Here is a 22,238-nt window from a genome sequence, read left to right on the forward strand (position 1 = left end):
GGAGAAAAAACAACAAAAATTACAATATTATACTACGGGGAAGATGATCGAACCAGAGAATACTCTCCCCCCAACACCCTGCTTGGCTAACACATCCGCCTTTTCGTTTGCCGACCTCTTTTTAGTTTGTTCAAATCTCTTTTCTTTTGAAGATCAAGCTTCTGACCTTGGAGGAGTATATAGGAGAGCATTTGAAAGCTCCAGTGCTTCAATATAATAACATCATGATCACCCCCACTCAGTGAAAGCTGACGAGTCAGAGGCCTATATGGACCACAAACTGTCTAAGATCATCTTCCTTGCAATGAGTTTGTATTTGAAACAACACCTCCAGCTTCTGAAATTGGATTTGTCGATATAAGAGAATCAGTAAAAGAAGGGTCAGGAGACATTTGCAAGGCTTCGATGCAATCTTCCAACCTAGAATTATTAAAAGAAGGGTTAGGAGGCATTTGCAAGCCTTCAATGCTTCCTTCCAACATCTCCAACACCCTACTCATTGAAGGCCGATGCCTCGGCTCTTTCTGTGCACACCACAAACCAACCAACATCATCTTCTTTGCAATCTCCTCCTCTTCAACAGATTCAAATACTCCCACTTCTATATCTTCCCCTAGAATAAAACGTCTATAAATCCAGTCCGGTAAATAATATGCATCGGAGTTTACTGATCCTACAGACATGTTCTTTCTTCCTGAGGCCATTTCTAACAACATTATTCCAAAGCTAAAAACATCCGACTTATCAGAAACTTTTCCCCACATAAGTTCAGGTGCCAAATAACCCATAGTCCCTCTGACACAACTCAGAGAGACATTATAACTTGTTTGGCATATCTTAGCTAGCCCGAAATCGGAGATCCTTGGACAAAATTTTTCATCTAGAAGAATGTTTGATGGTTTTATGTCAAGATGAAAAATACTGACGCTACAACCACGGTGTAAGTACTCGAGTCCTCGAGCAACGCCAACTGCAACTTGGCATAGTTTACTCCACCCAAAAATATTTCTTAGCTCCCTGGTGTATATGAACCTATCAAGAGGTCCGTTAGGCATAAACTCATAAATGAGTGCTCTTCTGGGCCCCTCTGAACAGAAACCAAGGAGACGAATGATATTAACATGGCTAGTCCTCCCTATGCTGGCAACCTCTGTAATGAATTCATTTTCACCCTTCTTGGAGTCTCTCAAAACCTTAACACCAACCAAACTGCTGTCGGGGAGTATCCCTTTGAACACACTACCAAAACCTCCTTCACCTATTTTATTCCTAAAGGAACTGGTCATGGTTTTGATCTCTGAATGTTTATATCTTTTTGGACCAAGGCATTGATAATTCTCTAGAAATGCATCCACACCATGAGCATTCTTTGTTTTCTTCCTCCAAAAGAAAATTGGCGTGTTTGCAAAGAATTTCCTTCTGTAGAAAAAGAACAAGATTATAACCACTTTCCTTTATAATCAAACGGCCTTGAATTAATCCACATCTAAGCAAAAAAGAGAGCAAGTGATCAGTCATTAGTGGCAGGAATGAAAGGTTAAGCCGTGATAGTCTCCAAGTGTTTCAGAGGTTCTTTGCTATCAAATGTGATTTAGGAGTAAAAATGAGAAAATTGACAATTACTTGACAAACTCATGTAAAGGGCTCCATAAGATAAGGATATTATAACCAGTGAACAAATGCTTTGGTTTCCACAATTAAAGAATCTTGATATGGTTGCAAATTTAATGTACAGGGACAGTTGGTTAAAAAAATTAATCTTCATGAAATGCATGGATTCTCTTTAAATTTTGGGAAAAAAATATAAATTTGCATAATAATACCGAATAAGATTCAGTAATTATACTACCTCAAATAAAAATTATAGGGTCCGAAGCCATGGATTCACTTATAGACTTCATTGGACTTCCTTGAAAATCAACAAGGAAATAGAAATAGAAAACAAATGATATTCTTTTTAAGTGCTAAATAAAGGAAATAACAAAGGGAGTAACGACTTTAACATCAATTACTTATTTTTGTATGATGGCTATCTGAAGAAATCAAGGACAACAATGCTTATAGCTCTGAAGCAGTATCTTCTGGATTAAAAAGCTTGCTCTGCGCATTAAAGTGAATTAACAAGAAATTTGAAGATTTATGCTAATTGATTTCAGAACATGTGAAAATTCTGGGATTACGATCAACAAAATTTCATTTTTTCTAGATTAAGTAGCTGCAGAAACTAGGATTGTGAAAACCAAATTCCATTGCTAGAGGACTCTAGATGTCATCGAGTGCAAGTCCTGAAGTGTTGTTTTGACTCTTTTCGCCAAATTTCATACCACAGTTGTGCATTCTGGGACAAATTCCATTGGAGAACAAAACAGGCAGCCAACACGGAAAAGGGTCCAAAACAAAGTTAATGAATGAGCAAACATGTGGAATACTCTGGATCTGTAGGCTTCATTGTTGATTTGCACCATACAGATCATATTTCATTCAATGCGTGCATAATGCTCCGATTTAAAACTTTGTAAAATTAGAATGACTGATCCTTGAACCCAAGGTTGAAATTATGTTTTACTCTGTAGCTGAAAAGGAAGTCTTTGGTTCTGCTAAAATAAGCATTTCTAGGTTGTACTCTCTAAGCATGGAAAGGAGGGGAAAAGGAGGTCACTCTTATTAAGGCAGCTCTTGCAAATTTGACAGTATATTATGTCTCTACAAAATATCGGGCAAGGTAACGAACAAAACCGGAAAGCTCTGTTTGCCGTATTCGAAGCTTCATTGGAGAGAGAGGAAAGAGAGTAGAGAGAAGACATGAAAGAGTTGAATAGCTCTCCCTCTCATAAACCATAATACACACACACGTGTGTGTGTGTGTGTGTGTGTGTGTGTGTGTGTGTGTGTGTGTGTTGCTAGGGTTACATGTGAATGTCAATAATACTCCTAATTGGGTATTTAAATTAGACTGTGTTACGCCCAAAATCGGTAACATAACTGACGGGAGAGCTAAGCTGGCGAGTTCCGGTCGCTAAACTGGTTAGGAGAATATACCCTGCACGGATGAGCACCCGGTGAAAAGACCAACCCGGAGTCGTAACTCCGGACGGGCCCTTCGACACTCAAGTCAGTATTGGGCACAAATAAGGAAATCAAAGCTATGAATAATGATTTTTTGGGATTCCGTCCCTTACCTCGTCTTTATGAGGGCTATTTATAGTGAATGTTTGGGCATCAGATTACCCTTTTACCCCTTGGTACAAGTGTCAGTCTGTGGTTATGCAGGGTTTGTTTCTCGAAGCTTCTTTGGAGAGGAAATTACATTTTTACCCCTAGTCTCCTATGAGGGATGATTGCCCTATTTGCCCCCGCCAGCTGTCGCTTTATGAATGGGTAGTTCATTTTCTCCCCTATCAGGTGCCCCCCGATTCCTCAGGTTGATTTTTAAGCTGATGAGCTGATGAGCACGGACTTACCGACAGATATAGGGCTAGCTCTTCGCCAGGCTCGAGTTTTGACAATAACGGGGACGATGTGAGGTATCGTTTCAGCTCTTCGAATGCCGTTTGTCATTCTAGAGTCCAGGGAGTCGTTTTGATACCTTTAATCGCGTTGAAGAAGGGGAGGCACCTTTCTGCCCACTTGGAGATAAAATGCCTAAGGGCAGCCACCATACCGGCTGTGCCTGCCATCAGTCCCCTACCCTTTGCGGTTTGGGGTATGGATATTCTGGGACCTTTCCCACCGGCTCCGGGCGGGCGTGAATTTGTAGTAATATCGATAGACTACTTTACAGAATGGGTCGAAGCCGGACCTTTGGCCAAAATTACCGAGCAGAACATACAAACGTTCTTTTGGAAATCGATAGTTTGCCGGTTTGGAATTCCCCGAGTCTTGATCACCGACAATGGGAAGCAATTCGACAACAAGAAGTTCCGCAAATTCTGTTCGGATCTCAAAATCGAACATCGATTTACCTCGGTGGCTCACCCACAAACAAACGGTCAAACGGAAGTAACCAACATGATCCTCTTGCAGGGGATTAAGAAAAGATTAGATGGGAAAGGAGGGCAATGGGCAAAAGAGTTATACCATGTCCTATGGGCGTACCGCACCACGCCGCGTACCACTACTGGGGAATCCCCCTTCAACTTGACCTTTGGGACGGAGGCCGTAATTCCGGTAGACATCGGCATCCCGATCCCACGAGTGAGCGGCTTCGATGAACAACGTAACGGAGATGAACTCTGCGGAAATCTTGATTTACTGGAAGAAATCCGCGAAACTTCCCATATCCGAGTCGCGGCCTATAAGCAGAGGATGTCCAACTATCACGACTCGAAGATCCATCCCAAGGGGCACCGCGTGGGGGATCTAGTCCTAAGAAAGGCAGCGGTTTCACATCCCCGGAGCACAGGCAAACTCTCTCCAACTTGGGGGGCCTACCGCATCACTCAGATCATCAGGCCGGGCAACTGCAAGCTGGAAACCCTGGAAGAAAACCCTCTCCCTCACGCATGGAACTCCAAGAATCTGAGGAGATACTACTAGTAGCGGACACCATTCTCCTCGAAAAGCCAGTGAACGAGTTGTAAACAAGGATTGTGAAATGAACATTGTAATCGTTTTGATCTTTACAATTAATGAAATTATCACTTTTCCAATTGACCTGTTTTGCCGACATTTATCTCTCTAATCATACGTACGGACAACATGGTTCACCGCGGTTTCTCCCACCTGAGACTGGGATAATCTCCCGGTCAAAGATAAAAAACCGAGGTAGATAACCAAAATCTCTGGCAAAAGCATATCCGAGGCTTTCAGACTGGGTAATGCTAACCTGGTTCACCGCGGTTTCTCCCACCTGAGACTGGGATAATCTCCATTCAGGGATAAAAAACCGAGGTAGATAACCAAAATCTCTGGCAAAAGCATATCCGAGTCTTTTAGACTAGGTAATGCCAACCTGGTTCACCGCGGTTTCTCCCACTTGAGACTGGGATAAACTCCCGGTCAGGGATAAAAAACCGAGGTAGATAACCAAAATCTCTGGCGAAAGTATATCCGAGTCTTTCAGACTGGGTAATGCCAACCTGGTTCACCGCGGTTTCTCCCACATGAGACTGGGATAAACTCCCGGTCAGGGATAAAAAACCGAGGTAGATAACCAAAATCTCTGGCGAAAGGATATCTGAGTCTTTCAGACCGCGCAATGCCAACCTGGTTCACCGCGGTTTCTCCCACCTGAGACCAGGATAAACTTCCGATTGGGATCTAAAACCGAGAGTGACAGCAGAATAAGTGAATAAGGACGGGCTCAAACACTTCAAAAGATCTCCATTTCATTCCTAAATTTCAAAAAAGAAAGTACATTGGAACATCTTCGGAAGTGGTTCACCGCGGTTTCTCCCACTCAGATATACCCATCCCGACTTGTGGTGCTTCAAAGTGGCACATCTTCGGAACAACCTCAAGGTCGGATTCCGCCCGAGCTTCACCATCACTATATACATAAAGCCAATCAAAATCCTCCAAGAGTTCGGAGCCACCTGAGCGGGAGCAAGATTGTAAAAGGTCAAGACTTCGGCAACAAAAGGGTGGATGGGCAAGCGAAAGCCGCCTTCAGGGTCTCCTCGTAGATGCATAGATCAGTTCTAGGGTTGCACGCCCGATCTCCTTCTATAGCAATCCTCATGATGAACTCATTAGGGATACAAAATTTTACTCTAATGTAAGCAAGCCTATTCTCGTCCAATGTACTAGGCTCGTTGATGGAAACTATGTTGTAAGTAGGGTCAGCTTCCATGGAAGCTTGAGCGCGAACTTCCCGAGCTCTTCCTTCTGGACGTTCCTCAAGATCGTCATCATCGTCATTGTCTTCGTCGTCATCACCTTCAATTTCTTCAGGGCCGTCCCCGTAATCAAGAAGCTCAGCTCCGTCGAGTGCATCCGGCCGCACACCCTCTTCGCCTAAATCTAGGATTTCCTCCTCGACCTCTACGTAAAGATCGATTCTTAGATCGGGACTGCGGTCCATGACTTCCTAAATGGCAACTCGTGCGAGGGGGGCTCGCTACTAGAAGGAAAAGTAAAAGGAAGAATTAAAAGAAGATTTTACCTACGGACGAAGTGCACAAACTTAAAAACCAAGCAAAAACAGTAAAAAAGAGATCTAATTGAGAAAATTTACCAAGTTTTGAAGAAAAGGAAAGCCCCAAACTCAAAGCGGCTCTCCAAATCGGCAAAGGCAGTAGAATCCCAACAAGAAGAAAAAGGTGAAATGAAGGAGAGCGAAAGGAAGGAAGGGATTTCCCCCTATTTATACACAAAACCCGATCGCACTGCTTCGATTCCTTGGACATAATTTAGCCATGTGTCATCACCATGGCGCCCGCATTAAATAAGCAGGAAGTACGAAACGGCACGTCCTTCACCTCCTTCCCCCCAAAAATTCACAAAAAAAGACAAAAACTACCAAGGATGGTAGTTCGTTTGCGTCCAGATCGGATATAACCAAACTTAGCGCCTTGCGTTTCGAAAAACGACAAAAACTACCAAGGATGGTAGTTCGTCCGCGTCCAGATCGGCCATAACTGATTTAAGCGCCTTGTATTTCAAAAAACAACAAAAACTACCAAGGATGGTAGTTCGTCCGTGTCCAGATCGGATATAACCGATCTTAGCGCCTTGCATTTCGAAAAGCGACAAAAACTACAAGGATGGTAGTTCGTTCGCGTCCAGATCGGCCATAACCGATCTTAGCGCCTTGCATTTCAGAAAACGACAAAAACTATCAAGGATGGTAGTTCGTCCGCGTCCAGATCGGATATAACCGATCTTAGCGCCTTGCGTTTCAAAAAACGACAAAAACTACCAGCGATGGTAGTTCGTCCGTGTCCAGATCGATCAAAACCGATCTTAGCGCTTTGCGTCTCGGAAAACGACAAAACTACCAGCGATGGTAGTTCGTCCGTGTCCAGATCGATCAAAACCGATCTTAGCGCTTTGCGTCTCGGAAAACGACAAAACTACCAGCGATGGTAGTTCTTCCGCGTCCAGATAGGCCATAACCGATCTTAGCGCCTCACGTTTCACAAAACGATGAAAACTACCAGCGATGGTAGTTCGTTCGCGTCCAGATCGGCCATAACTGATCTAAACGCCTCACGTTTCAGGAAACGACAAAAACTGCCAGCGATGGTAGTTCGTTCGCGTCCAGATCGGCCATAACCGATCTAAACGCCTCATGTTTCAGGAAACGACAAAAACTACCGGGGATGGTAGTTCGTCTGTGTCCAAGTCGGTTATAACCGATCTAAGCGCCTTGCATTTCAGAAAACGACAAAACCACCAGAACATCGTCGTTCGTCCGAATTCAGATCGAACATAACCGATCTCAAACGAGCCGAGCTGCCACTCCAAATTTTTTATTTTATTATTATGAGCTTCCTTCCCCAGCTTAAAAATCAACCTGAGGAATCGGGGGGCACCTGATAGGGGAGAAAATGAACTAGCCATTCATAAAGCGACAGCTGGCGGGGGCAAATAGGGCAATCATCCCTCAAAGGAGACTAGGGGTTAAAATGTAATCTCCTCTCCAAAGAAGCTTCCAGAAACAAACCCTGCCTAACCAGAGACTGACACTTGTCCCAAGGGGTAAAAGGGTAATCTGATGCCCAAACATTCACTATAAATATCCCTCATAAAGATAAGGTAAGGGACGGCATCCCAAAAAAATCACTATTTATAGCTTTGATTTCCTTATTTGTGCTCAATACTGACTTGAGTGTCGAAGGACCCGTCCGGAGTTATGACTCCGGGTTGGTCTTCTGACCTGGTGCTCATCCGTGCAGGGTATATTCTCCTAACCAGTTAAGGACCGGAACTCGCCAGCTCAGCTCTCCCGTCACGGTCTCATCTGTTACCAATTTCGGGCGTAACACACTACTTCATCTAACACTCCCCCTCGGAGTGTATATGTCATACAACCCCAGCTTGACACACATATCCTTCAACTTCTTGTGGGACATCTTGTCCCCCTATTCTGATTATTAATAAAGTTATTCAGTTACCTTTAAAAAAAAAATGGTTTGGTAAATATGTCGTCTGGTCTCTTGATCTAGTGAAAACAATACGTACTCCTTTTTTAATCTTCTCACGAATGAAGTGGCAATCCACCTCAATATGCTTCATCCTCTCATGAAAGACTGGATTGGAAGCAATACGAACAGTGCCCTTGTTATCACGATATAATGATGCTGGAGATGAGGACGGCAAGCCAATATTAGACAGAAACGACCTAAACCAGGTCAGTTCCCCACATTTATGAGCCATAGCACGATATTATGCTTCGGCACTGGACCTAGCCGCCACATCCTACTTTTCCAAGAGACTAAGTTCCGTCCAGCAAAAGTACAATACCTTGTGATCGACCTCCTGTTTGCAGAAGAGCCAGACCAGTCTACATCAGTGAATCCTTCTAGGTTCATATGATTGTACTGTTTGAAGAATAAACCTTTACCATGAGCTCTCTTTAAATATCTCACAATCTGAAGAACTGCTGCCTAATGGGAGGTACATGGGGAGCTCATGAACTGACTCGTACACCAACTACAAATAAGATAGCTGGACGAGTCACGGTCAAATAGATCAATTGCCAAGTAATATCTTGTATCCTTATCTTCTTGGATCCTCTAATAAATCCCCTTAATCAAGGTGGAACTTAACATTAGTATCCATGGGGACCTCAGCTAGTTTCAACCCCAATGATCCTATCTCTAATATATCCAAGACATATTTTTCTGAGATAGTGATAATCCACCACGTGAATAAGCAACTTCAACTCCAAGGGAGGGGGTGGGCGGAGGTTTCACAAGGGGAAGAGAGGATGGCAGCCAATGAAAGAAGGTGGGGAGGGGAGCGAAGGCCAATTGAAGAAGAAGATAGAGGGGGGGGGGGGGGGGGGGGGGTGTGGAAGGGTAGCTCCACACAAGGGAAAACTGAAATAGGGTTTTCGATTTTCCCCTCTTTTTTTTATTCTTCGCTTCTTCAACCCTGATCAGAGCTGTAGCTCTGATACCACGTTCACAGTTCAAAGATCCATCGGAGAGAGGAAAAAGAGAAGAGAAGAAGTTGAGAGAAGAGAAGAGAGAGTTAAATAGCTTTCCCTCTCATAAAACATTATATATATATATGAGAGAGAACTGTTGGTGTGCTTAAGCTCACCATTTTTTTGGTGCGCTTAAGTTGTTATAACGCCTCCCATTCATTTAAATGTTTGGGTCCCGCTTAAGCGCACCAATAGGAGGTGTTATAACAACTTAAGCGCACCCAAAATATGGTGCGCTTAAGCTCACCAACATTTCTCTCTCTCTCTCTCTCTCTCTCTCTCTATATATATATATATATATATATATATATATATATATATATTTATGTGTGTGTGTTGCTAGGTTACATATGAGATGTCAAGAATACCGCTAATTGGGTATGTAAATTACACGGCTTCATCTAACAAGCTCCATAGGGATTTTGTTATGGGAAGGTGGGAAAGAGGCCATAAGTTCAAACATCTTATGAATTCAGTGTGTAGAACTAAGGAAGCCGGATTCTTCCCTGGGAGTGGGGAACCGCGATTCCCCGGTTTGCGAATCCGAAAAGGGAATCTTTTCGAATCCCCAAAAACTGGGAAACCAGGTTCGGATTCGCCGGAAAATCCGATTCTTTATGATTCCCCGGAAACACGATTCTTAGTTTTGGGAACCGCGGTTTAATGTTATGTGAAATAAAATTTTCCTGCGACTCCCCGATGATTCCCCGGAGATTCTTTGGCGATTCCCAACTCCCCAGCGATTCCCTGGCGAATCTCCGGTGACTCTCCTACGACTTCAAGTTTCCCGCTTTTGACCATTCTGGGAGCCTTCGATTCCCGCTTTCGATTCCCACTCTGGCAACCTTGTGTAGAACTCCAGATTAAAAAACTCTGAATTGAAAAGCTTCAAAATTGGGAGCTGCTTACAAGGTATAAGAACCACTGAGGAAGAGGATTTGTGTAGGTTGATTGTTGAGGGAGATTCGCTCAATGTTATCAGATGGATTGATGGTAGCCACCCCCACCCATGGAGATTTGCAGACACATCAGATGAGATCCACGAACGAGTGACAGATTTTTATGTATGCTTCCAGCACGTGAAGACAGTGACGAATAGTGATGCAAACAGGTTGGCCCCGGCAGATGTTTGTAGAAAAACTATGGAGACCTTTGATAATCTCCCCCCTGAGGACATTGTTTCTTTATTTTTTCCATTTTTGCTTTCTGATTTTTCTTTGTTTCGAGTATCTCAGTTGGTCAGTGTATCCCTTCTCTTTCTTTCTTGCAATAAAGATTTCTTTACCATTAAAAAAAAAGACCACAGATAAAAAAAAAGGGAGATGATATTTTCACCCCCCTGCATTACGTGCACACCCCCCTTATAACCTGATTTGATGTGAAAAGTGTGAAACTTTATGTCAAATCACGTTATAAGGGGACCGTGCAAGTAATGCAGGGGGGTGAAAATATCATCACCCTAAAAAAAGCAAGGGGGCCTTGGAATTGGAAGAATAGGATTGAGGAATAAATCCTTGTTAGGGAAATGGTTCTAGATATATGGGGAGGAGAAGGCACTATGGCATGAAGTCATCATGAATAAGTATAGGTAGGGTTGAGGCGATTGGGAATGTAGGAACTTGGGTTAGGAAAAGGTTCGGGCGCATGAAAGTCTATTTGTATGTCTAAACCCTTGCTTAAACCTTTCATTATATTTTGAGTGGGGAGAGGAGAGGGGATTCATTTTTGGGTAGATCTATGGTTAGGCGAGTCCTTGTTGTGCCATGCTTTTCCGGATCTATTTCAGTTAGCTACCGATAGAGAGGCAAAGATGAGCAACTGCATGGAGAGAAAGGGGCTTGGTGAGGTGGTATGGGATATTAGACTTATGAGAAAACTTAAATATAATGAGGTAGTTAGATTCTCCTCATTGTTAGGTCTCCTTTCGGCCCATTATTATTCACCTTCATATTTAGACCATCGAGTTTGGACCCCTATCACTTACGGCTCCTTTTTTGTTGGCTCTTTATTTAACAGTTTATCAAGCTTCAAAGCAGATCTAACTATTCTAACATTTGGCAATCGGTGGCAGCGCCTCATGTGACGTCATTTGCATGGACGATGGTGAAAAAGAAGTTCAACACATGTAACCACCTCACAAGAAGACAATTTCATATGGCAAGCTGGTGAATTTCTCGACCACACTCTTACATTACCCATTTGCATAAAGGATTTCATGGACAGTCTTAGAAAATTCTGGTGGCCCTTTATAGTAGAGGATAACGAGGTTTCGTAGATGGAGGATAAAAAATGTTTCTCCGTTGGATGCTAAAAATCGGAGGGAAAAATAGTTTTTCCAGAAGATGTTAAAAAAAAGTGGGAAATGATATAAAAATGCCGCTCAATTATAAGTGGGCAATGGCTATATTGAATGACGAGGAGATTTAAATAAAGAGGAGGAAAATTCAAAGTCGCGACCAGGTTTGAGCAATGAAGAATATGACGAATGACAGCAATACATCACCTCTAGGCAGATGAGAAGAAACAAAATCAGTGGGGTCGAAACCCAATCCGAAAAACCTTTGGGTTTTTAAGTCTTCACAATGATCGGGGCTGTCTAGTTCGTTGGGGGTTTTTAGTTGGATGGCTTTATCTAGTATGTCTTTAGCCTTTTCAGTAGCTTCTTTTCTTTAGCCTTTTCGTCTATTTTTTTCCGTTTTAAATAAATTATGGGTCTGGCCTGGGGTCACTGCTAATTCTCATGATGCTAAAGAAAGGTACTTCAAAACTTAAATCAACGACGCAAGTGCAGCATACCTAGTAGGAGCTCTCTGTTCCTGGTTCCTATTTCCTTCGTTAATCTCCATCGCCTGTGTGAAATCTTGCATCGGCTGCTGGTGCCGCTGGTTCTGCCGATCCTGGTGATAGCTTCTAAATTCATTTTCCTCGACGACGTCTTCTCCTAAAATGATATTACTAGCTTGGGGCCTTTCTTCATCCAAAATAAGATTTTCTGTTTCAATTTCCAGCACTTGCTCTTCTTCTTTCACCACTGTCGACAGCTCCTCCTCCTCCACTCCTTGAAGAAACGTTGCATTCATTATTAATGAACTAGTTGCATTCATTATTAATGATCTAGTGAGCATACCTCCAAACTCCAAATTACCTAAGCGAAAGAAGAAGAAAAATAACATGTGAGAAGCTGAAAGATCCTGTACATGTGCCTGTACAAATGAGCATTCTAAGCTGCTTTGAGTTGCTGACTTACCATTATTCTTGCTCGATCTGATTTTCTCGCTATTTTCTAGCCTTTTGGTCATTGCTTCTACAATAGTAACTCGCCTTGGTCGTAGGTGAGAGGAAGCCTCTATGACAAGCTGATTGCTTCCATCTTTCACATGAATTGCAGGACAGCTGTGAACATGCTTTGCTTGACTACTCTCCCCCTCTACATAATTTTCAACAGAAGTCTTAGATACCATACATTGCTCTTGTGGATGTCCATCTCCCTTAATTGCGGAATTCGAATTCTCCGGGCTAGATTTTACTGTCTTCTCCTGAGAATCATCTGTTACTACGTTACTTGGATTGAACTTACAGATTCTTGTGGAATGCCCTTGCTGGAAGCAGTTCGAGCAGTACAAAGGTAGATTCTCATAGTGTATATCTTGCCAAAACCCTTCTCCTTCAATTCCAATCCACACTCGATGAGGGAGCTCCATCAAAAGACTGACTTCCACACAAACTCGTGCAACATTGGTTCGAGATAGTATCCGCGTCGGACCATCAATTGCGAGAGCTCTTCCAACTACAGATGCTATGGAGAACAAGACATCCTCTTGGAAGAAAACCACGTTGAGGAAAGGGAGCGCAATCCAAACAGCAGCCGAAGAAGGTTCTTCTCGTGCGGGTCGAAATTGAGGAGTCCATTTAAAAATCTTCATCAGATGGCCTTTAACCCACCATCTATTTCTGACCCATATTCGTATCATGTCAAATTCGTTGTCTAATCTAATGAAAACATGGTGGGGATCTAGTAAGGTAATGGAGCAACTGCCTTTGAGTTTCCAACACCTAGCAACCCATTTTCTGATATGGGCCAAGCCCGGCCATGAACGGGGAAACTTCCCCACAAGGCAATATTTGAATTTCTCAGCATTTGAAGTAATAACAGATTCCTTGAAGTATATGGCAGGCTCACCTCTGTAAACAGAAACATTTGGAGGATTTTGGGCTGCATCCCCCTCTGTTGTTTTCTGATACGCATTACTTTGATTCACAAGGGCTTCTGCATAGGAGAAACGGGGTCGATTAACTGAAGGATTTGGATCATTGGGAAGAGGAGAAACATTCTTGGGGATATGGGATGCAGTATTCTTCTGATCATGCATTCTTTTCTGACACCCATTTCTTGAATTGCTCTTGTGGGTATTGAGAATTGGTTGATTTGTTGAACGCCTTGAATCAGTGGCTAAAGAAGGAATAGATTTTGCAATAGGATTATTGGAGCTTGTTGAACACTTTGTATGATTGGGTAGAGAATGAATAGGTTTTGCAATAGGATGATTGGAGCTTGTAATCTGTTGTTGTTCAGAGATAGAGGAGTTGGGATTGTTGTAGGTATGAGCAGTGTTGTTTTGGGAATAGAAGGTTCGATTGACCCAATCCTTGGTGGACTCCTTTCTATTCTCAACGGTGATGGGTTTCCACTGCAATCTCTTATTCTCTCTTTGTGGGATTCTCTTGGGGGATTTACGAGTTCCATGAACTTCCTCCATAGCAAAATACTAGCACCATACTCTTAAAGACACCCTGTTTACAAAACCCATTTGCTCTTTTAAAGAAGCAGATGAGATCCCGTTTTGTAGGTAAAACTGGTGATGGTTCAAAGTGGGTGAAAAACCTACGCGTAGAAGCCCAAGGAAAGCGCTAAGAAGTTTCCATGAGGACTTTGGATAACTTTTACACAGACGTTTCGTCTTTCGCCATTGATTTCATTTCGAGGAAACTGCCAACCGTTGCAAATAAAATAAAATAATACGATTAGGAAGATGCATCGAATACAAACCGTTGAAAAATTCCAACCAACTCAAAAAGACTACAAAAGATGCGAAGCTACAACGACGAACGCTTGCACCAATTAATCTCTCTCTCTCTCTCTCTCTCTCTGGGGGGGGGGGGGGGGGGGGGGGGGGTGGGGGGTGTGGTTTCTCATAAAAATCGAACAGAGTTTTGATAAAGAAGAAAGTATGGAGTTCTTTTGACAAGGTGCTTTTGTATTCTTTTCAAGGAAAGGTGAAACCACGACTCATCAGCAAAAAGTAAAATTTTCTTTTAACACATAGCATATTATTATCATTGCAGTTCCCGTTTCAGGTCTAGGTCTCCATATCATTTTCCTAAAAAGAACCAACCTTGAAATACACATTTGCATATGCGTTTTGAATAAAAAAGACAAAAATTAATAAACCACAATCTACTTACCATGCTTGATAATCCTTCTCCGTCTCTAAGAATAGAAGAGGGCTGACGATATCTGGAGACTGGAAAGACCAAAAACGAGGGAGATTTTGGGAAACCAGTCGGTGTGAGATATGATACTTCATACTTGTAGTAAAATGGAATGCATTGCATTAAAATGGCAGACAGGTGGTGGAATGGGATTATACGTGTAGTAAAATTTGCATTAAAAATTAGAGACATCTAGTGGGATTTTTGGACTTATCCCCGTGGGCAAGGCACAAACGAAAATGATGAAAAAGCCTTGAGATAGGAGATAGGAGATAGGAGATAGTTTAGCAAAATATAAAGTGGGACGTACATGGCATTTGAGGGAAAGTCGGTTGACGAAATTACATGATTCATATTGGATTACCAAAGTGTGTTCGTTTGGAAGCACCATTTGCGACAACCTAGAGACAAGGTAGTGATTAGTTTTCACCATTTGCAATTAGGTGAGATTAACTCGCATTGATTTCGCTTTTCCTAAAGGGAGATGGTGCTGTAAGAAGCACTTAGTGGGCCCACACCTACATCATCACCATGATCCAAAACTTTCATTTAGGCACCAAGAAAGATTTTAGGATACAGGACTGACATGCTTAGGCCCAAAGATTGATCCTAACTTCAGTAACTTTTTACGATACCAGACTCACAATCTAATCTTCTTCTTCCATGAAAATATTTTATCAGAAGGAAGGGTGGGTACTGAGCCCTTCCCATCTTAAACTTCATGGAACAATTTCCATTTCAGCCAATTGAACTTCTGAAATTTCACAGATAAGAGAGTATACAAGCACCATGTGAAATCCAGGTAATACAATAGTTACATCTTCACTGCTAATCATTGAAATACATAGAAACAAGGATTCCTATTCTTCAATATAGAGAGGGAGTTCAACGGATGTATTGGTCAACCTATGTGGAAGGCAATCCCATTTGCTGTTATTTGGCATTTATGGGCTGAACGCAACCGAAGAATATTCCAGAACAGATCCAAAACATGGCAACATCTGGTGTTGGATATTAGAATTTCCATTATTGCTTGGTCTCGTGCCAAAGTTGGTATTCCTTATGTACTGGGGGAGGCTCTACGTCAATAGAATGTGGTGATTTCTGAGCGAAAACCTGCTTCTCGTATCGTGGCTAGATGGGAACCTCCTCCGGATGGATGGCTCAAACTCAATTTCGATGGGAGTTCTTTGGGTAATCCGGGTAGGGCTGGAATCGTGGGGTTAATCCACGACTCTAGGCGGATCATCATTATGTCCTATTCTGGCCCTTTTGTGGTCTGCGATACGAATGAAGCGTAGGCCAAAGCTCTTCTCGTCGGTTTGCGCTGGTTTTCTAAAAACAATTTGGGCCCGCTTATTGTGGAGGGGGATTCCTCAAATGCAATCTCCTGGGCTTCGGGGCGCTCGTGTGGACCCTGGAAACTGTATAATGTGCTCGACGAAATTGCGACCTTATCCTGGAGATCCACCCTCAGATATGTCACCGTCGGCGTTCAGCAAATGTTCAGGCTGACGAGCTTGGCAGAGGGGGTGTCAATATCCCGGAGATGCGCATTTTTGTTTGTTCTCTTTAATGTATTGCCTCTGGGGGACCGCTTGTCCCCTGCTCGTAATCTCTTGATTTTGGAGTAAAAGCTCGGTTACCTTGAGAGAGAGAGAGAGAGAGAGAGAGAGAGAGAGATTTTGTCATTAAACAATGTGGGCCTAAACCTAACCAATAATACTACAATATAAGGCAGCAAATACAAGAGAAACATGTTGCTAGACGTTGTCATTTCTTACCCACATGGATGTTTAGTTTGTTCACATCTCATATTTTGAAGATCAAGCTTCTGACATATAGGAGAGCATTTGAAAGCCTCCAGTGCTTACATCCAAAATCATGGTCACCCCGACACACTTAAAGCTGATTTGCCGGCGGCCTATATGCATCACAACCTCTCCACAATCATCTTCCTTGGACTCGTCAGCATAAAGGATTAAGGAGGAGAAGGGTTAGGAGGCATTTGCAAGCCTTCAAAGCTTCCTTCCAACATCTCCAACACCATACTCATTGAAGGCCGATGCATCAGCTCTTTCTGTGAACACCACAAACCGACCAAGATCATCTTCTTTGCTGTCTCCTCCTCTTCAATGCATTCAAAATCTCCCAGTCCTATATCTTCTTGTTGACTGAGACGCTTATAAATCCAGTCTCGCAAATATCTCGCACTGGACTTTACTGGTTTAAAAGCTTTTCTTCCTGAAGCCATTTCTAACAACATTATTCCATAGCTAAAAACATCCGCCTTATCAGAGGCTCTTCCCCATAAAATTTCGGGTGCAATATAACCCCAAGTCCCTCTAGGACAACTTATTGTCAGCGAGTTAATATCTCTTGTTACACACAGCATAGCTAACCCGAAATCGGAGATCCTTGGAAAAAAATCTTCATCTAGAAGTATGTTACTTGTTTTTATGTCAAGATGCAAAATATTAATTCTGCACGCATGATGTAAGTACTCAAGCCCTCGAGCAATGCCAACCGCAATTTCAAATAGCTTTTTCCACCCAAAAATATGACTTAGCTCCCTTGTGTAGATGAACTTATCAAGAGATCCGTTGGGCAAATACTCATACACGAGAGCTCTGCTAGGCCCCTCAGAACAGAAACCAAGGAGACGGATGATATTAGCATGGCTAGCCCTCCCGATGCTTGCAACCTCAGTAATGAATCCATTTTCACCATCCTTGGAGTCTTTTAGGACCTTAACAGCAATCAAACTGTGGTCAGGGAGCATCCCTTTGAACACAGTACCACAACCTCCTTCACCTATTTTATACCTAAAGGAACTGGTCATGGTTTTGATATCTAAATACTTGTATCTTTTTTGACCAAGGTATCCAAAATTCTCTAGAAATGCATCCACCCAAGGAGTACTCTTTGTTTTCTTCCGCCAAAAGACGATTGGCTTGTTTGCTAAGAATTTCCTTCTGTAGAGAAAGAATGAGATTAGAACCTTTTTACTCTATAATCAACTGACTTGAATTAATCTACGGCTAAGCAAAAAACAAAAAACAAGTGATTAACGATGAGTGGCAGGAATGGCAGTTTCAGAAGCGAGTCTCTGCAAAATGTTCGAGAGATTCTCTGCTATCAAATGTCATAAATTTATAAGTATAGAGGCGACAATTGACAAGAACTTGATATGCTCTATGCAAAGACCTACATCAGAGAAGGATGTTATCGCTAGAGAACAAATGCTTTGGTTTCCACAATACAAAAATCTCGATAGAGTTGCAAACTTAATGTATTGGGACAGCTGTGTAAACAAATTAATCTTCATGAAAATGAATGGGTTCTCTTTAAAGTTTGGAAACAATATAAATTTGCATAATAATACCCAATAATTTTCTCTTATTCCTTCGTCAATCATTCTACTTAAGGTTTCTACTATAATCATTCTACTTAAGGTTTCTACTACGATCATGAGTAGTGGTCTCTCATCTTCTATGGAGCTGATTTTTTGGGCACAACCTATCCATGTGAGGGCCCATCAAATGAATGGTTGCACCACCCAAACAATGTGGCCTCTACTGTTTTTTAAGCCTAGGGAGTAGATAAGTTATCTACTCTAGGGAGTAGGAACTCTTTTCTCACACACACACACACACACACACACACACACACACACATATATATATATATAGGCCGAGGTTTCTGAGCTCTAGCTCAGCCTGAACTATAGCTCATAATACACCATCTCCCATAGTTGTTTCACTCATCCAACCCATTCATTCTATAGCCCATCACATAGATAGGATGTTCCTAAGAAACCATCTCCATACCATAATCCTAACCATTCGATCTATAGGAGCCTAATTTCTAGCCATGCATTTTAAACCTCCACAAATCATAACCCTAACCATAACCCATAACCCATAACCCTAAACCTAACCATAACCATAACACTAACTATAACCTATAGAATGAATGGGTTGGATCACTCAAACAACTATAGGAGATATGGTTTATGAGCTCGAGCTCGGAAACCTTTTCCTAATATATATATATATATATATATATATATATATATACTTTGTAGTTATCTTTAGATGCAAATGGTTAGTGAAATTAACTCTGATTATCCACATGTGGGATCTGAAGAAAGAGGCATGGCATCAGGGGCGGAGGCACATATAGCGTGAGGGGGGGCCATGCAACCCCCCCAAATGACTTGCAAAATCCCTTTTATGGTGCTTGGCTGTACATGCATGTTTAACTAGTTTAGTGGCCATGCACCCCACAATGACCAATGCAGGCAAGTGTAAATTAGTCCCCCCGCCCCCCAGTGTAAATTCCTAGTTCCACCCCTTCCTGGCACGCCTGTGAGGCTCTGCCTTGCGAGTGTGTGGAGCCTGTCACGGCCCTCGGGTTGGAGGAGTGACAAGGGTTGTCATAGATCTAGCTGAGCCTGAGGCTCATGCTATTGATAATACAAAATAGAATATGGAATTCCAAGGCATCCCAAACAAGTTAGGTCCTAGATCCGAATCATGAGAAAAATCAACTACTTCATTTAACAGATTAGAATGCCTAAAAGGGGAAAAGACCTGAAAAAAATGACCACCAAAAAGGGTGGATTGTTTGGCTTGACAACCTTAATAATCAAATAGACGATATTGCTGCTACATTGATCGTCAAATAGATGATATTGTTGCTAGACCCAAGGGAAAATATGAGCAAGACCAAGTTAACTGACCAGGAGCTCACATCCTTTGTGATGAAGGAATAAAATACAGAAAAGGAGAGCCAGTCATACTTAGAGGGTTTAAACAACAAAAGAGAAGAAACAAAATCAGTGGGGTTGAATTTCTATCTGAAAAATCTTGAGGTTGTAAGTCTTCATAATAATCGGAGTCTTCTGGTCACTAGTGTTTGGTTGTACAAAAGCCAGGATGGCTTAGAGATTTTTCTTGGCATTTGGGTGCCACATCAGCAAAACTCCTTTCTTGGTTGCCAAAATAGTATTGAAATACCTGGAGACTAACAGGGATGTCTCCTGGCTAATCATTGTATGCCAGCTGACGTGTCACCCTAGTCCCCTCCCTAAAGAAATCGAAGCCCAAACCACAAAAATTGTGGAATTTTGTTTGGATTTCTTGGGAATGATGCCTTTTTCTCATTTTCTCTTTCTCTCTCTTGCCGGTTTCTCTCTTCTCTCTATATATAGGTAAGGAAATCCCCTGCCACTACTCTAAGAGGCTGACAACCAAACAACACTTACAATTAAGCACGAACAAAGGGTTTAATCATTCTACAATTAAACACTACCCAGGGTTTCATCATTCTGGGTATAAAAAAAAATCTCCAAGCATGGATTCCAGATAGATATCTTCTTATGCGGTACTACTAATCCTTGTGATGCTAATGAAAAGTAATTCAAAAGTAAATATCAACCAGGTAAATGCATCATACATTCATACCTATAAGGAGGAGCTCTCTGTCCCTGGTTGTTGAACATCGCCTGTGTGAAATCTTGCATCTGCTGACACCGATGATGGCTTCTAAATTCATTTTCGTCAATGACATCTTCCTCTATAACAATATTACCAGCCTGGGGGCATCCTTTATCTAAAATGAGATTCTCTGTTTTAATTTCCAGGACTTGCTCTTCTTCTTTCTCCAACAGATCTTTTTTTTTTGCCATCCAGTGTCTGCTCCTCCTCTTCAATTTCTCGAAGAAACGTTGCATTCATTATTGATGAGCTGGTAACGGTGCCTCCAAACCTCAGATTACCTAAGGAAGAAAAACACATGTGAGAAGCTGAAAGATTCTGTTCAGTTGCCAGCACAATTGAGCATTGTATGCTGCTCTCAGTTGCTTCCTTACCCTTATTCTTCCTTGATCTGATTTTCTCACTATTTGCTAAACTTTTAGTCACTGCTTCTACAATAGTAACACGCCTCGTTGATTGTAGGTGAGAAGAAGCCTCTATGACAAGTTGATTGTTTCCATCTTTGTCTTGGATTGCAGGACAACTCTGAACATGCTTTGGCTCACTACCTTCAACCTCTACAGAATTTTGGACAGAAGTCTTAGATACCATAATTGTGGAATTCGAATTCTTAGGGCTAGATTTGATTGCCTTCCCTTGAGAATCAGCGGTTACTACACCACTTGCATTGAACTTACAGATTCTTGTGGAATGCCCTTGCTGGCAGCAGTTCGAGCAGTACGAAGGTAGATTCTCATAGTGTATATCTTGCCAAAACCCTTCTCCTTCAATTCCAATCCACACTCGCTGAGGGAACTGCATCAAAAGACTGACTTCCACACAAACTCGTGCAACATTGGTTCGAGATAGGATCCGTGTTGGACCATCAATTGCGAGGGCTCTTCCAACTAAAGATGCTATGGAGAACAAGACATCCTCTTGGAAGAAAACCACGTTGAGGAAAGGAAGCGCAATCCAAACAGCAGCCAAAGAAGGTTCTTCTCGTGCGGGTCGAAATTGAGGAGTCCATTTAAAAACCTTCATCAAATGGCCTTTAACCCACCATCTGTTTCTGACCCATATTCGTATCATGTCAAATTCGTTGTCTAATCTAATGAAAACATGGTGATGATCTAGTAAGGTAATGGAGCAACTGCCTTTGAGTTTCCAACACCTAGCAACCCATTCTCTGACATGGGCCAGGCCCGGCCATGAACGGGGAAACTTCCCCACAACGCAATATTTGAACTTCTCAGCATTTGAAGTAATAACAGATTCCTTGAAGTATATGGCAGGCTCACCTCTGGTTCATAAGGACTTCTGCATAGGAGAAACGGAGTCGATTAACTGAGGACTTTGGATCATTAGGAAGAGGAGAAAAGTTCTTGGGGATATGGGCTGCAGTATTTTTCTGATCCTGCATTCTTTTCTGACACCCATTTCTTGAATTGCTCAGGTGGTTTTTGAGAATTGGTTGATTTGTTGAACGCCTTGAATCAGTGGCTAAAGAAGGAATAGAATTTGCAATAGGATTATTGGAGCTTGGTGAACACTTTGTATGATTGGGTAGAGAATGAATAGGTTTTGCAATAGGATGATTGGAGCTTGTAATCTGTTCTTGTTCAGAGATAGAGGAGTTGGGATTGTTGTTGGTAAGAGCAGTATTGTTTTGGGAAAAGAAGGTTCGATTCACCCAATCCTTGGTGGACTCCTTTCTATTCTCAACAGTGATGGGTTTCCACTGTGGTATCTTATTCTCCCGTAGAGGGATTCTCTTGGGGGATTTCTCAGCTCCATGAACTTCCTCCATTGCAAAAAACTACCACCATCCTCTTAAAAGACACCCTCTTTACAAAACCCATTTGCTCTTTTAAAGAAGTAAATCCTGTTTTGTAGGTGGAAACTGGCTGTGGTTCAAAGGGGATGGAAAACCCCGTTGAAAATAAAATAAAATAAAATAATACGATTAGGAAGATACATCGAATACAAACTGTAGAAAAATTCCACCCAACTCAAAAAGACGACAAAAGATGCGAAGCTACAACGAACCCTCGCATCAACATCTCTCTCTCTCTCTCTCTCTCTCTCTCTCTCTGCGTGTGCGGGTTCTTTTCAAGGAAAGGTGAAACCATGCCACTTTTTCTGATAGAAATCAAATAAAAAATGAAGAATTT

The 22,238-nt window shown here is 42.2% G+C and overlaps 2 protein-coding genes across 4 annotated transcripts; both read right to left on the reverse strand.

Annotated features, from left to right (window-relative positions):
• Positions 1 to 14,236, reverse strand: LOC143852244 (uncharacterized). The gene is made up of 3 exons (XM_077361642.1): positions 12,342 to 14,236; positions 11,891 to 12,239; positions 1 to 1,419 (listed from the first exon to the last, which is right to left on the reverse strand). Exons 1-3 carry the CDS (start codon positions 13,849 to 13,851, stop codon positions 291 to 293), a joined length of 2,988 nt encoding a protein of 995 aa, XP_077217757.1. The 5' UTR covers positions 13,852 to 14,236; the 3' UTR covers positions 1 to 290.
• Positions 14,237 to 15,387: 1,151 nt separating this feature from the next.
• Positions 15,388 to 22,228, reverse strand: LOC143852245 (LEAF RUST 10 DISEASE-RESISTANCE LOCUS RECEPTOR-LIKE PROTEIN KINASE-like 2.1). Of its 3 annotated transcripts, none has more exons than XR_013236762.1 (4): positions 20,460 to 22,228; positions 20,053 to 20,366; positions 16,373 to 17,559; positions 15,388 to 16,230 (listed from the first exon to the last, which is right to left on the reverse strand). XR_013236762.1 is itself a non-coding variant. In XM_077361643.1 (3 exons), the coding sequence occupies exons 2-3, from the start codon at positions 20,319 to 20,321 to the stop codon at positions 16,566 to 16,568; spliced, it is 1,263 nt and encodes a 420-aa protein (XP_077217758.1). In that variant the 5' UTR covers positions 20,322 to 20,366; positions 20,460 to 22,228; the 3' UTR covers positions 16,288 to 16,565. The 3 variants fall into 3 exon arrangements, 1 of the variants encoding a protein (XP_077217758.1); XR_013236761.1 differs by having other exon boundaries at positions 16,369 to 17,559; XM_077361643.1 differs by lacking the exon at positions 15,388 to 16,230 and having other exon boundaries at positions 16,288 to 17,559.
• Positions 22,229 to 22,238: the final 10 nt, after the last annotated feature.

The sequence above is a fragment of the Tasmannia lanceolata genome, unplaced genomic scaffold (assembly GCF_043159265.1).
Source record: "Tasmannia lanceolata isolate RefF3 unplaced genomic scaffold, GAP_Taslan_0.1 ptg000019l, whole genome shotgun sequence".
In the NCBI taxonomy this organism is placed as follows: Eukaryota; Viridiplantae; Streptophyta; class Magnoliopsida; order Canellales; family Winteraceae; genus Tasmannia; species Tasmannia lanceolata.

Excerpts from the sequence above, each read along its gene's own strand:
- LOC143852245 (XM_077361643.1), bottom strand. The coding sequence starts at position 20,321 with ATGCAACGTTTCTTCGAGAAATTGAAGAGGAGGAGCAGACACTGGATG. Across the intron at positions 17,560-20,052 it reads CAGAGAGCTCCTCCTTATAG|AAGGAAATTCTTAGCAAACA; the intron begins GTATGAATGTAT and ends CTTTCTCTACAG.
- LOC143852244 (XM_077361642.1), bottom strand. The coding sequence starts at position 13,851 with ATGGAGGAAGTTCATGGAACTCGTAAATCCCCCAAGAGAATCCCACAA. Across the intron at positions 12,240-12,341 it reads CAGATCGAGCAAGAATAATG|GTAATTTGGAGTTTGGAGGT; the intron begins GTAAGTCAGCAA and ends TCTTTCGCTTAG. Across the intron at positions 1,420-11,890 it reads GAACAGAGAGCTCCTACTAG|AAGGAAATTCTTTGCAAACA; the intron begins GTATGCTGCACT and ends CTTTTTCTACAG.